The sequence below is a fragment of the Elephas maximus genome, chromosome 13 (assembly GCF_024166365.1).
Source record: "Elephas maximus indicus isolate mEleMax1 chromosome 13, mEleMax1 primary haplotype, whole genome shotgun sequence".
NCBI lineage: Eukaryota > Metazoa > Chordata > Mammalia > Proboscidea > Elephantidae > Elephas > Elephas maximus.
In genome coordinates, this window is record NC_064831.1 from 36,252,284 (window position 1) to 36,265,152 (window position 12,869).

At 38.2% G+C, this 12,869-nt stretch overlaps 1 protein-coding gene across 1 annotated transcript in view; it reads left to right on the forward strand.

Moving 5' to 3' along the window:
• NR3C2 (nuclear receptor subfamily 3 group C member 2) overlaps positions 1-12,869 on the forward strand; it is a 347,998-nt gene that overhangs the window by 248,780 nt on the left and 86,349 nt on the right. The window contains exon 4 of the mRNA XM_049906172.1: positions 2,532-2,648. Within this exon, the coding sequence (XP_049762129.1) occupies positions 2,532-2,648 (117 nt within the window). The remainder of the gene's footprint in view (positions 1-2,531; positions 2,649-12,869) is intronic.

Consider the following 12,869-nt stretch of genomic DNA (forward strand, 5'->3'; position numbering starts at 1 on the left):
TACTGTGTTTCAGGCTTAGGGCTAATGTAAAATTTACACACATCTCACTTACCCTTGCCAGGCAGGCACTGTTCTCATTTCTTGGGTTCCTTTGGGGAAGTAAGGCTCAGGAAGGTTAAATTGCTTGCCCAAGGCCACATGAGTAGTAAGTGGCCAGGCCTGTCTACTTTGAGCTCAAGCTCTTGACCTCTGACTGTATAGTTCTGGCTGGGGCTGAGATGAATGCAAATACAGAGCCTTTGCATTATCAACTGAGAAGGTAGCAAAATATAGTAACTGCTTCTGAGGCTTCCTATAGGAGTCAAATCATACAAATGATAATGTCTAGAATGATTTAATGACTCGTGATGTGATTTTTAAACTCATTTTAACTAGGTCAAAGTTGCATTCATGGTCTTCTCACCTCTCTCACTTTCCCCCTTTATTCTTCTCCCCCTCTTCTCCCCTTCTGTCCCTTCCCATCTCCTCCCCTCTCCTCTCTATCTGCCATCCATGTGCTTCTTCCTGATATAAATGCCATTAAAGCGTACTAGCCAGTGTCTCATTCCCCTATTACCTTTCTTGTTAGATGATTGGATGACTAAAGCTGAATTCTTGCTGCTAATGACTTGCCTAGTTGCCAGGTCTTAAAAGAGGAGTCCTTAAGCAAAGATGACTTAAGCTAAGTAAAGGAATCTCTGACAACGAAAGTTTGAGTGCTATGTACTCAGTTTGTCAAAAATGGAGCCCCTCTTTTCTACCACAGTAACTTCCCTCTTGTGTTTCTGTCTGTTTATAAACCCACCATTCTCATAGTCACTAGTTACAATATGGACTAAGAAAAATTCTGGCAAGTAAAATATCTTCTAAGTTATGGAAGTTTGATTTTTTTCAGCCCTTTTGTGGTACACATAGGGGATTTCTGCTGGAAATAGTCTCCCAGGTTGGCAGTATGGGAGAATGAGGTAGTATTAGACAAAATTTCTGACCTTTAAGTCCTATTTTCTCATATTAGTTTTCAAGTAGGGTACTGGGCAGAAGGGGGTGCTTTAGAGCCCGTTCACTGTTTTATAGTAATCACTGGGACTTTCTCTTCTTGAGTCTGGATATTTTCAGTGCCCCATAACTTAGTCCTTGGACCTCTTCTCTTTTCAGTTTGTGATCACTCTTACATGATCTCCTCCACTCTCCTGGCTTAAAATAATGAGCATAACCTGTTAACATCTCCAGCCCAGACCTCTCACTAGCTCGAGGCCTGTGTATCCACTGACTTGACACCCACTTAAGTGCCCATCAGACATCTCAAACTTAACATGTCCATGACTGAGCTGGGGTGGTGGTGTTACTGTGGGCCATAATCCCCCATAAACCACATATTCCCACAGTTTTCCCCAGCTTAATTATTTGGCAGTTCCATTTTTCTAGTTGTTTAGTCCAAGAACCTTGATGACTCTTTAACTCCCCTTTTTTTCTCATGTCCCATATCTGGTCTGTCAGTAAATCCTGACAGCTCTATCTTCAAAATACATCTAGAATCTGACTGTTCTCATGACCCTCACTGTTACCACATTGATCCAGTCCACCATCATCTCTCCACTAGATTATAGTAATAGCCTCCTATTCCTGGTCTCCCTGCTTCTGTCTTTGATCCAATGTGGTCAGTTTTCAACACAGCAGCCAGTGAGATCCTTTTAAATGTAAATCAGCTCACCTCACTCCTCTTCTCCAAGTCCTCTAGGCTGGTGGCTTCCCATCTCAATCGGAGTAAAAGTGTAAGTCTTAAATATGACCTGAGAGGCTCTCCATGATCAGGATCATGCTAGCTTTGTCTTCATCTCCTGCTACTCTCCACTCAATCTTTCTGCTCATCCACACTGGTATTCTTGCCGTTCCTAGAATATGCCAGGCATCCCCCATCCTGCCCCTACCACATTTGCTTTTCCCTCTGCATGGCATGTTTTCTCTCCCAGGTATCTACACAGTGAAGTTTCCTCTTTCCCTTTGGATCATTATTTTAAAATCACCTGTCCAGTGAGACCTTCCCTATCCACTCTGTCTCAACTTTCAACGCCTCTTCCACATCCACCAGATTATATGTCCCTTTCTTTTTCATTTTTCTCCCTAGCACATGTGACTACCTAACATTTTATATATTTTACCTACTTACCTTACCTATTGTGTATCTCCTCCCATTAGAATGAAGGTTAGCAGGAGCAGAGATCTTGGTCTGTCATGTTCATGGCTGTATCCCTAGTGCTTCTAATGGTGCCTGGTACCTAGTAGTTGTTCAGTAAATATTTTTAAATAAATAAATGAATAGTAGAGCTAGGCTATAATTTTATATTTTATCAGTAACTTCTGCTCTCCAAGCGTATGCTTTTCCCAGATCTGAGTAATCTAAAGTCTCAGCTGTGCCATTAAGCTGATCATCCTATTGTCTAAGTTATCCTTAAAGACGCAATTTCAAGACCAGAAAGGGGAAACTTCATATTCTGGTTGTATATTAGTGTAATCATCTTTATTTGAACAATTTTCTTTATTATTTTAATCAGGGCAACACAACTATTTATGTGCTGGAAGAAATGATTGCATCATTGATAAGATTCGACGGAAGAATTGTCCTGCCTGCAGACTTCAGAAATGTCTTCAAGCTGGAATGAATTTAGGAGGTAAGTTTTGTGCTTCTAGTTTCATATAAATTCTTAATAATGTAATACAACACTGCTAAGATCTGTGTACTACCAAAATTTAAGATGAAACTAAGGTTTCTAAAAATCCAGTAAGTTGTGTTTTTCATGCTTAAATATTTTAGGAGAAAAGTATTTCTTAGCTGGAGTTTAAAAAGAGATATGTTATGTTTTCAAACCTGGATTTGCTAAGGTTTCGAGAACTGGTCACTCAACCAAAACCAAAATAAAAATGAATGACTTTTTATATAAAACTGTAGGTAACAGTTTTTATTGCCATGTCTGTTTATAAATAAGACCTATGTACGATAACATTGACCAGGTAGAAATACATTCTTAACTCTAGGAGTACATGTAATAAGAATAAAGGAAAACACATATGAAAAAAAAAAAAAAAAACCTTTAAAATGTTACAGAGCTTCACCAAAAGAGGTAGAGGCATGGGAGGAGTAAGAAGAATTGAACCAAATGCAAAAGTATACAATGTCCATGGATGGAAAGATTCAATACCCTAAAGGCATCAGTTTTTCCTAATGTAAAAATATACCACAATCCTAATAAAAATACCAGATGATTCGAAGTTCCTAAAAAATAGCCAGGAAAACTCTGAAAAAGACAAATAATGAAGGGAACGAGCCCTACCAGATACTAAAATATATTATTTGTGGTGGTGGTTATACAGGTACGATAATTAAAATAGCCTGCAAGACTGGTATATTGATTGTCAGACAGATAAATGAAACAGTCTGGAAAGTCAAAAATAGATCCAAATAATACTGTAAGTTTATATATGATAGAGCTAACATTTCATATGGCGGGAGGAGATAGATTATTCAGTAGATAATATTGTGACAACTGAGTGCCCATCTGGAAAACAAGTTGATTCCAAACTCTTACTATATACCAAAGTAAATTCCGATATTTCAAAGATTTAAAGTGTGAGAAATAACCACAGAAGTACTAAAAGAAAACATGGATTATTTTTATACACTGAGTGGAAAAGAGCTAAATATGAAATAAACCCAAAAGCCATTAGAATTTTTGTTTTTTAGAAAATCAGCACTAATTAAAATAAATTTTACAGAAAAAGCAACTGATAAATAAGAAACTAGGGGAAAATACTTGGGTTTATTTCCCATAAAGTTAAAGAGTTCCTACAAACCCATAAGAAAAAATGAGCCAGCTCATTGGAAAAATGGGTAAAGGGTGTGGACAGGCCATTCATAGAAAAAAGTAATATAATTGGTTCTTGAAATATAAGAAACAATTTTCAGTCTAATCATAATAAGAGAAATGAAAATTAAAAATATAATGAGGTATAATCTTTTACAGATAGGCAAAGAGAAAACATTTTTATGCTGTGCTGTTTTATGAGAATATAGAAAAGTCATATTCAGTGATGATCTCATGCATTTAAAATGGAAGTGTAAATTGGTATAACTCTATGAAGAGCACTTTAGCTGTTTCAATAAATATTAGAAGGCAGATATCCTATGACTCAGCAGTTCCACTTGTGGGAATTTATCCTGAATGTATTGTTGCAGTGTGAGAAATATGTGCATAAGATATTCATTGTAGAATGTTTGAAATATCAGAAGTACATTAAATACTCATCTATTCAGAATTATTTAAATAAATCTCAGAATATTCTTCAGATATTAATATGAATAAAAGGAGCTCTATATCTACTAATGGAGTCCCTGGGTGGTGCAAATGGTTAGCAAGGTAGGCTGCTAACCAAAAGACTGAAGGTTCGAGTCCATGGTGGGACTCTGGAAGAAAAGCCTGGTGATCTACTTCTGAAAAATCAGCCATTGAACTCCCTATGGAGCACAGTTCTACTTTGATACACAAGAGTAGTCATGAGTCATAATTGACTCATTGGCACCTGGAAATAAATACTAATGTGAACTGATCTCCAAGATAATTTTTCAGTGAAAACTATAAGGTTGTAAAGTAATATGTGTGGTATGCTACAAGTTGTATATTTATTTTAGAAAAATAAAATATATTTAATAGAACATTGCTGAAGTGATATATAGGAAACCAGCAATGCTGGTTGTCTCAGTAGGAAGGTCTGTTAGCATAGAAACAAGAGAAGGAAGGAGAATTAATTGTCACGGTATATCCTTTTGTGCCTTTGAATTTTACATTATTTTGAATATGTGTATTATGCACACATAAATAAATAAAATGAGACTTCATCCTTCTTTGCTTTGATGCATGATTCAAGTGGCTGGAAGTCAGGACTGGGGAGTAGAAATGGCATCCTACAGAGCAGAGGGACTCTTAGTAATGAAGGAAGGGAGCCTTGACCAGCTGAAACATGCTAATATGAGAGCGTGTCTTTAATGGTTTAAACAACCTCTGGTAGTGAGAGGCCAGTATTAATGAGGAGGGCAGGCTCCTGTCTGCCACTAACTATCCTTGTAATCTTAGGTAAGTTACACCTCTGTGCCTAGTTTCTTTATCTTCCACTTGTGTTGATGAGTGTACCTGCCTCACAGGCTATGGTGAGGGCTAAGTGAGTAAATGTACAGCCAAAAAAAAAAAGTGATCACTCATCATGTGTAACTTAAAAGTTGTGGTGGTGGCAAAGCTCATTGCAGTTCACGTTCACTTTCACAAGTGATCTTATTTAAAAAAATGTTTTTGTTGTTGTTGAAAATACACACAGTAGAACATACACCAGTTCAACAATTTTTACATGTACAGTTCCGGGACATTGATTACGTTCTTCAAGTTACGCAACCATTCTCACCCTCCTTTTCCAAGTCATTCGTCCCCCGTTAATGTGAACTTGTTTTATCCTATTAGCAACCCTCTGACTCCTCAGAAAAGGCACTACCCCCCTGTTTGGAGGGGGGGTGGTGAGCTTCTAATGCTCAGAGAAGTTAGGCAGCTCGCCCAAAGATGCCATGGTGCATGAGATGAAGACCAAGCTAAACCTTGCGCCTTTGGACTCTTGGTCTGGTAGTGTTTCCAGTATACCACACTGCTCTCTCTGTCTAATAGCCCAGTTTCACATGTGACATAAAATACCACTTCTGTAGCGTGTGACTGAGGATCAGGAGAAATTATTAATAATTTAAAATCTAGATGACACAATGATATGGCCATTGTTTTTAATTCAAACCCCAAATCTATTTTGTAAAATCTATTATCTGAATTAAAAAAAAAGAAAGAAAAACTCAAACACCTGGAGATTATGTTTAAAGCATGCATATGTAATTTTTATATTACTTTATAAAAGCTGTGTAATATATACTTGTATATAGTATATATAGCATCACTAAAAATATATATGTATAATAGGTAGTGTTAATGTACTGTATAGTAATATATATTCTATTCACTATTATAAAATAATAACAAAATAGTCACACTAAGAGTTCCTACCTCATGGGGTTATTCTAAAGATTAACTGAGTTAATCCATAAAACATACAACAGGGTTCCTCAACCTCAGTACTATTGAAATTTGGCCGAAATAATTACTTGTTATGAGGGGCTGTCTTGTGCATTGTAGGATGTTTAGCAGCATCCCTGTTCTCTGCCCATTAGATGCTAGTAGCAACTACCCTCCTAGTTACGACAATCAAAAATGTCTTCAGACACTGCCAGTGGTCCAATGGGATACAGAATCCCCACCTTCACCCCCCAAATCCCAGTTGAAGATTACAGCCTAGAAAACCCTATAGGGCAGTTCTACTCTGTCCTATAGGTTCGCTATAAGTGGCAGTAGACTCTGTGGCACACAACAACCCTAACCATGTCCCCCAGACTACCCTCCCCCTTGGAAAATGGAAAAAAGAAAAGGAGGGAGGGAGGGGAATAAATTTGTACTTCTCTGAAATTAGAGCTATAAAATGTGTCTCTTCCCTTTTCTCAAGACCCACTCCCTCCCTCCTGCCACAAGCACGGATTCCTTTTGTTTAAAATCCTGCAGAGTTTTAGGCTGCTTGCTAAGGAAAATGCAGCAGAAGATGTGAGAATGTCAACAGTAAAATTGGAAGGAAAATACCAGCTTTTCTGGCCCCAAGCTGGGCCTGCCACTCTTGCTGTAGCCACTACTAAATCAAAAACCTGTTGCCATCAAATCAATTCCGATTCATAGTGATCCTATCGGACAGAGTAGAACTGCCCACAGGTTTTGAAGGAGCAGCTGGTGGATTTGAGCTGCCAACCTTTTGGTTAGCCGCTGAGCTCCTAACTACTGCACCACTAGGCCTCCATAGCACCTACTAAGCCGATCTAAAAAGCCGTGATTCTATACACATGAGAGGGTTTGTGTAGCCTTCTCCAGAGGAATTAATCACTTCACTTTGATGTGTCCAAGTTCCGAAGAGAGTGTTCTACATATGTCTTTGAGAGCTTCTCCTAAAATGTAGAAAGTGTAGTGCTAAAGCCAGCCAGCCCTCAGGCCAAGAACAAATCCTGTGTCGTGTTTCTAGCTTGACTGCACTCTGGCCATGGAATATAGAGGGCATTTCAGAGGTTTTCTCTTCCAGCCCTCCCATTTTACAGATGAGGAGCTTGGAGGCCAAGAGCGTATCATTAGAGACCTGAAAATGCAACATAGAGAACCTACTGCAGTCTTCTTTCCTTTCAGTCACACCAGCCACCTTATTTCATTTCTTAGCAGATATGCTAAGAAGTACACTTTCACATTTCTTTTATGAAGATGCTAAAATGTTAAAATCTTGCTTCGCAAGCCACAGTATACTCCTAATTCTGGTTCCAATTTACTTCTAATGGAAATCTGCAATTTCCCTCAATCCCAGGAGCCACTTTCACTCAGTCTCTGCAGGATCCATTCAAGGTGGCCCTATGGTAGCCACCTTTCCCTTTTGGAATGGGATTTTGTTACGTGAAAGGAAAGAAGGGTCTCAGACAGTGCATTAGCAGCAGCAAACGCCATGATTGCTTTTGGGGGTATAGAGCATAGGCGGCTAGGTGAAAAGGAAGGGTCAAACAATGCTAAGGTTGAGAATAGTTCAAAGAAACAATCTCTCGTATATTACTGCTAAGAGTAGAAAACATTTTGGCAGTATGTATCTGTTCGTTGTTAGTTGCTATCGAGTCTATTCTAATTCATGACAACTCCGTGTATGCAGAGTAGAACTGTGCTCCATAAGGTTTTCAAGGCTGTGACCTTTGGGAAGCAGACTGCCAAGACCTGTCTCCTGAGGCACCTCTAGGTGGGCTAGAACCACCAGTCCTTCAGCAAATCATCCAGCTTGTAACCACGCATGCCACCTACAGACGTAAAATTGTTCATTCATTGACTAAGCAATTCTGGTTCTGGAAATATATCTAGAGAAGTAGTTTAAAATATAGAAGTAGCTAAACTTACAGTGTTCTTCACAATATGACATATAAAGCAAAAAAACGGTTTTTAACAAATTGTCCAAAGCAAAAAAAAAAAATATTTAACTTGGAAGAAATCCACATGACAGAATATTGATCAGCAAAAAAAAATTATCATTAAGAAATTTGTGTAACAACATAAAATACTTCCCGGGAAAAATAACGAATGAAAAAATAACATGCAAAGCTATTTAGGCTACTTAGTCTATGATAACAACTACACATGAAAAGATTTGAGTAAGCCGAAAGACTAGGAGGAAATGTTAGAGGACCAAAAAATGGTTATGTTAGTTAAATAAGATAATGGATCATTGTTTCTTCTCTCTTTTCCTGTTTATTAATAATATGAACATGTTTTATAATAAAACTTAAAGAAAATTTACCATTTTGAACTAAAAAGAAGGGAAACATAAGGCTAATTAATAGTGCGTCTGAACAGGAGAGGTGAAGAATTACGTGATGGTTAAGGTTGTGTGTCAACAGTTAGACATGCAGATAGCCAAAAAGGGATAAGGAACAACTGAAAAGAAGATCTAGAGATTATCAGTAAATTGCCTCTTGTGAAATCCTTTAAAAACTGAAAAGCAGAAGTGCAGGACAAACAAAGGATCCAGAGACTAAGAATGACAGAATCATGACTAACACAGCAAACCCAGAGAGAAGCCTTTTTTTTACTTGAGGAAAATTGTCTTTACCTGCCAGCAACTTCCTTCAACTACTTGCCGTGGTCGGCTACAAAACTCGCCCTCAGTTTAGGCCTAGTAACAGGAATTACAGGATCAACACCAGTGAAAGACTAGGTTTAATATCTGAAATCCAATAAAAAAAACAATTTTTATATCTTTAAGGGTCTCCTGAGGCAGGGTATGCAGTAGTCTGTAGAAGTTTAGAAAGCCCAGTTGTAGTAAGTTTTATGAAAATACCATTCCTTAGCTTCCCCCCGCCCTTTCTTATCCCTCTTGCTTATGGACAATAACAATTTCAATAAGATTTTTAAACAGTGAAGTGGAGGTAGAAAACACATTTTTATAAATCAGTGAAAATATTTTTTTTGAATTTCATGTGTAAGTTAAAACCGATTGCCATTGAGCCAATTCCGACTCATAGCAGCCCTATTGGACAGAGTAGAACTGCGCATAGGGTTTCCAGGGAGCAGCTGGTAGATTTGAACTGCCGACCATTTTGGTTAGCAGCCAAGCTCTTAACCACTGCACCACCAGGGCTCCATATGTAAGTTACCCAGAAACCCAAAACCCAGTGCCCTCGAGTCGATTCCGACTCATAGCGACCCTATGTTAAGCCATATTAATTGTCATAGTAAAATAACTGCTGAATTAAACAATTGATATTTTTACCCTGCATAATGTCACGGTGGGAGGTTTGACATTGTCCCAAAGCAGATAGAATTTTTGAAATATACTGTATTTCTTCAATTCGAAGAGACTGTTTTTTCTTTTCAATTTTAATTATTGTGATGCTTATTTGCGATCAGTATGCACATTTAATTTTTGTTAGTTTCTTTTAAAACACTAGTTAAATTCATGTTTTATCTTATGACTGAGGATATCTTAGGAGAGAAGAATAAAAAATCCAAACCAGTTGCCATCGACTTGATTCTAACTCATAGTGACCCTACAGGACAGAGTACAACTTCCCTGTAGAGTTTCCAAGGCAGACTGCCATATCTTTTTTCTGAGACACAGCTGGTCAGTTTGAAATGCCAACCTTTCAGTTAGCAGCTAAGTACTTAAACACTACACCACTGTGGCTCCCAGAGATACACACCTTTGCATACGCACACTCACAGCTTGATGAGCATACTCAAGTAGGCACTGTTCCTAGGTTTTTTTTAATATAAAACCCAGGAATCTTGGAAAAATTCTCCGTAGGTGTACAGATGCCCTTTGTTGCTTTTAATTTTCCTTTATCTTTTTCTTTTGCAGGCTGTCCTGGTAGGTTTTCATCACAGCCTCTGTTAGAGGACCTGAGAGCTTAGCATTTCATACCTTTTGGACCCAGGATATCTTGTCATTTGGCCTTGGTGGTCTTAAGAGACCCCGAGTCAGAGCATTTCTGAGTAGCATCCTTAGATATAGAGTTCTCTTTTGGCCAGTCCTCAACAGCCTTCCGGTTTCACGCATACCCTGTCATTTTCTGTAATGAAAAACCATCTCTTAACTCTCTGGCAAGGTGGTGTTTGCTGTAATGATTATTTGTTTATGGTACCTCATGCTATTGTTATTTTTGAAAACGTTATTAATAACCTGTTGCTGCAGACTTTCAGGTTACCTCAGATATTGTAGTTTTATTATAAGAATATTAACAATTTCACAGTCAGTCCATGTGAAGAACTGGGATGCCATTTAGGACATGAGAGGCTTTCAATTTCTAGGACTATTTCTCTTTAATTTTTTTTTTTTCTTTTCTCTTTTTACTTGCTTCTTTTCACTCTTTCCGCCTGCCAGGCTCTTCCCTCCCTACCTTGTTGCTTTTGCTTACTGATAGTTTTCACTACACATGCTTCCATATACTGTCCTCTCTCTGTGTGTCTCACCACTTCGTGTCATCTCACTGCTTATACTTCTCTTTGAGTGCTCAGCGTTCAAACTTCCCAAGAAAGGGTTCAATCTGATTGGCGGGTCACTATCCAGAATAAAGCATCTCATTGGATCAAGTCTGCTGCAAGACTCTCTCTGAGGATATAGAAATGGCTGCCTTTGCCTCAGCTGCCCCTGCCTTACAGGCTGGTGTGGCCAGGTTATAAGGCCCTGTGGTACAAAACGTGAAGACCTATGACAGGGATTTTTTTTTTTTTCTTTGTTGCATGCTAGAGTTTGGGTTTGTTTTTTTAATTGTGGTAAAAAAAAAATTATATACAACAAAACATTTGTCCATTCAATAATTTTTACATGTGTAATTTAGTGACATTATGTTCATCATGTTATACAACCATCACCACAATCTTTTTTCCAAATTGTTCTACCACCATTAACAGAAACTAAGTGCCCCCTAAGCAATGACTCTTCCTCCCCCCTTTCTTCCCACCCCTGGTAACCACCAATAAACTCTGGTCTCTATAATTTTGTCTATTTTATGTAAGTGGGATCATCCTTTTGTGATTGACTTACTATTTTCCTCAGCATAATGTTTTCAAGGTTCATCCAGGTTGTAGCATGTATCAGGACTTTATTTGATTAAAAAAACCTAGTGCCGTCGAGTCGATTCCAACTTATAGCGACTCTATAGGACAGAGTAGAACTGCCTCCATGGAGTTTCCAAGGAGCGCCTGGCGGATTTGAACTACCGACCCTTTGGTTAGCAGTCGTAGCATTTAACTACTACGCCACCCCGGTCCCTTTTCATTTGATAGGAAACATTTTTACCTCATTTTCCAGAAAGAAACTGTGAGTCTAACAGTGTAACAGATGCATTGCCAATAAAAACCAAAACCAAACTCGTTGCTTCCGAGTTGAATCTTAACTCATCGCAACCCTATAGGACAGAGTAAAACTACTCCATAGGGTTTCCAAGGAGTGGCTGGTGGATTTGAATTGCCAACCTTTTAGTTAGCCGCTGAGCTCTTACTGACTGCCACCACCAGGACTCCATCTCCAGTACAAACTCATAATAATTACAGTCAACTGTAATGTCTCCTAATTGTGAAATATCCCCTAAATCATAGCAATTTTCCGAACACCCTGATTTTTATTTACATATTATAAGTAATTCATATATTTAGAAGTAAGGTATCAGTTTTTAGTAAGCAGATTGCTATACCAGAATAATAGCTTTTCAGGCATCTTGGAATGGAACTTCTGAAGGCTTTATTTTGGAAGTTCAAGACTTTTTGATACGGCTGTTTGGACATCACATGAACCAAAACAAAACACAAAAGCAGACAAATCTTAAGCTTTAAAAAAAATCAATTATTATATAAGGTAGACATTCTCTTATAGAACCTTTCTCTATGCCTCAGCTGTTCTCTGTCTCAAAACAGTCGCGCTGACGCCAGGACCTAATATTGGGATAAGCTTTGAGGGTGAGGAATGAGTAGGGGCCAAGAGATATGGAGATAGTAGGGAAGAGAGGACAAACCCCTTGTGACCAAGTGTCAGAGGTATACCACACTCAGTCATTTTAGAAGGGGCCGCCTGTCACTCCAGATAAAGCGTCTGCCCTCTCTGAGGAGTCACTTGTATCATCTTCCTCAGATTCTGATTTCTCAAAGTTGTAGTCATTGAATTCCCTCACTTCAGTTGATAGCTGTGCCCACCGAGGAATATAATTTAGTCTTTTCCTATTTGAAGATCTAGAGACTAATGATCTGTTTCTTGTGTACATCCTGAATAAATATCCTCCTCTCCCCATCTTCACAGTAAAACACTGTGATTGTGAAATAGGGAAAAGAAGCCGTTAACGTTCTAGTAAAATCCCCTGTCCTTGCCTCTAGAAGATAGAAAAACCATTCAGCTTACTTCCTACTAGTCCCTCAGTCTTCAGTAGTAAATATGTATGGTTTTTAATATTTTTAACATCTTTTAAGCTGATAATTGTCTGGGACAGGTAACACACCTTTAGAGGCTAGCCCAATTCTAAGAGATATAAAAAATATTTTTATCGATTTTACAAATTATAAAACACATACTCATTATAATGATTAATAAAGGAGAATAAAAGTTCTCTAAGAAACTGGGAAAATTTAAGATACAGTAAGAGCGAAGGTGTTTGTTGAGCATTTTATTTGCTGATTAAAAAAACAATTATTTACATTTGGATGAGAAGTCCTTAAAAGCTGACCTAGCAGAGGTCATTAAAATGGTTTCATCAGAATATG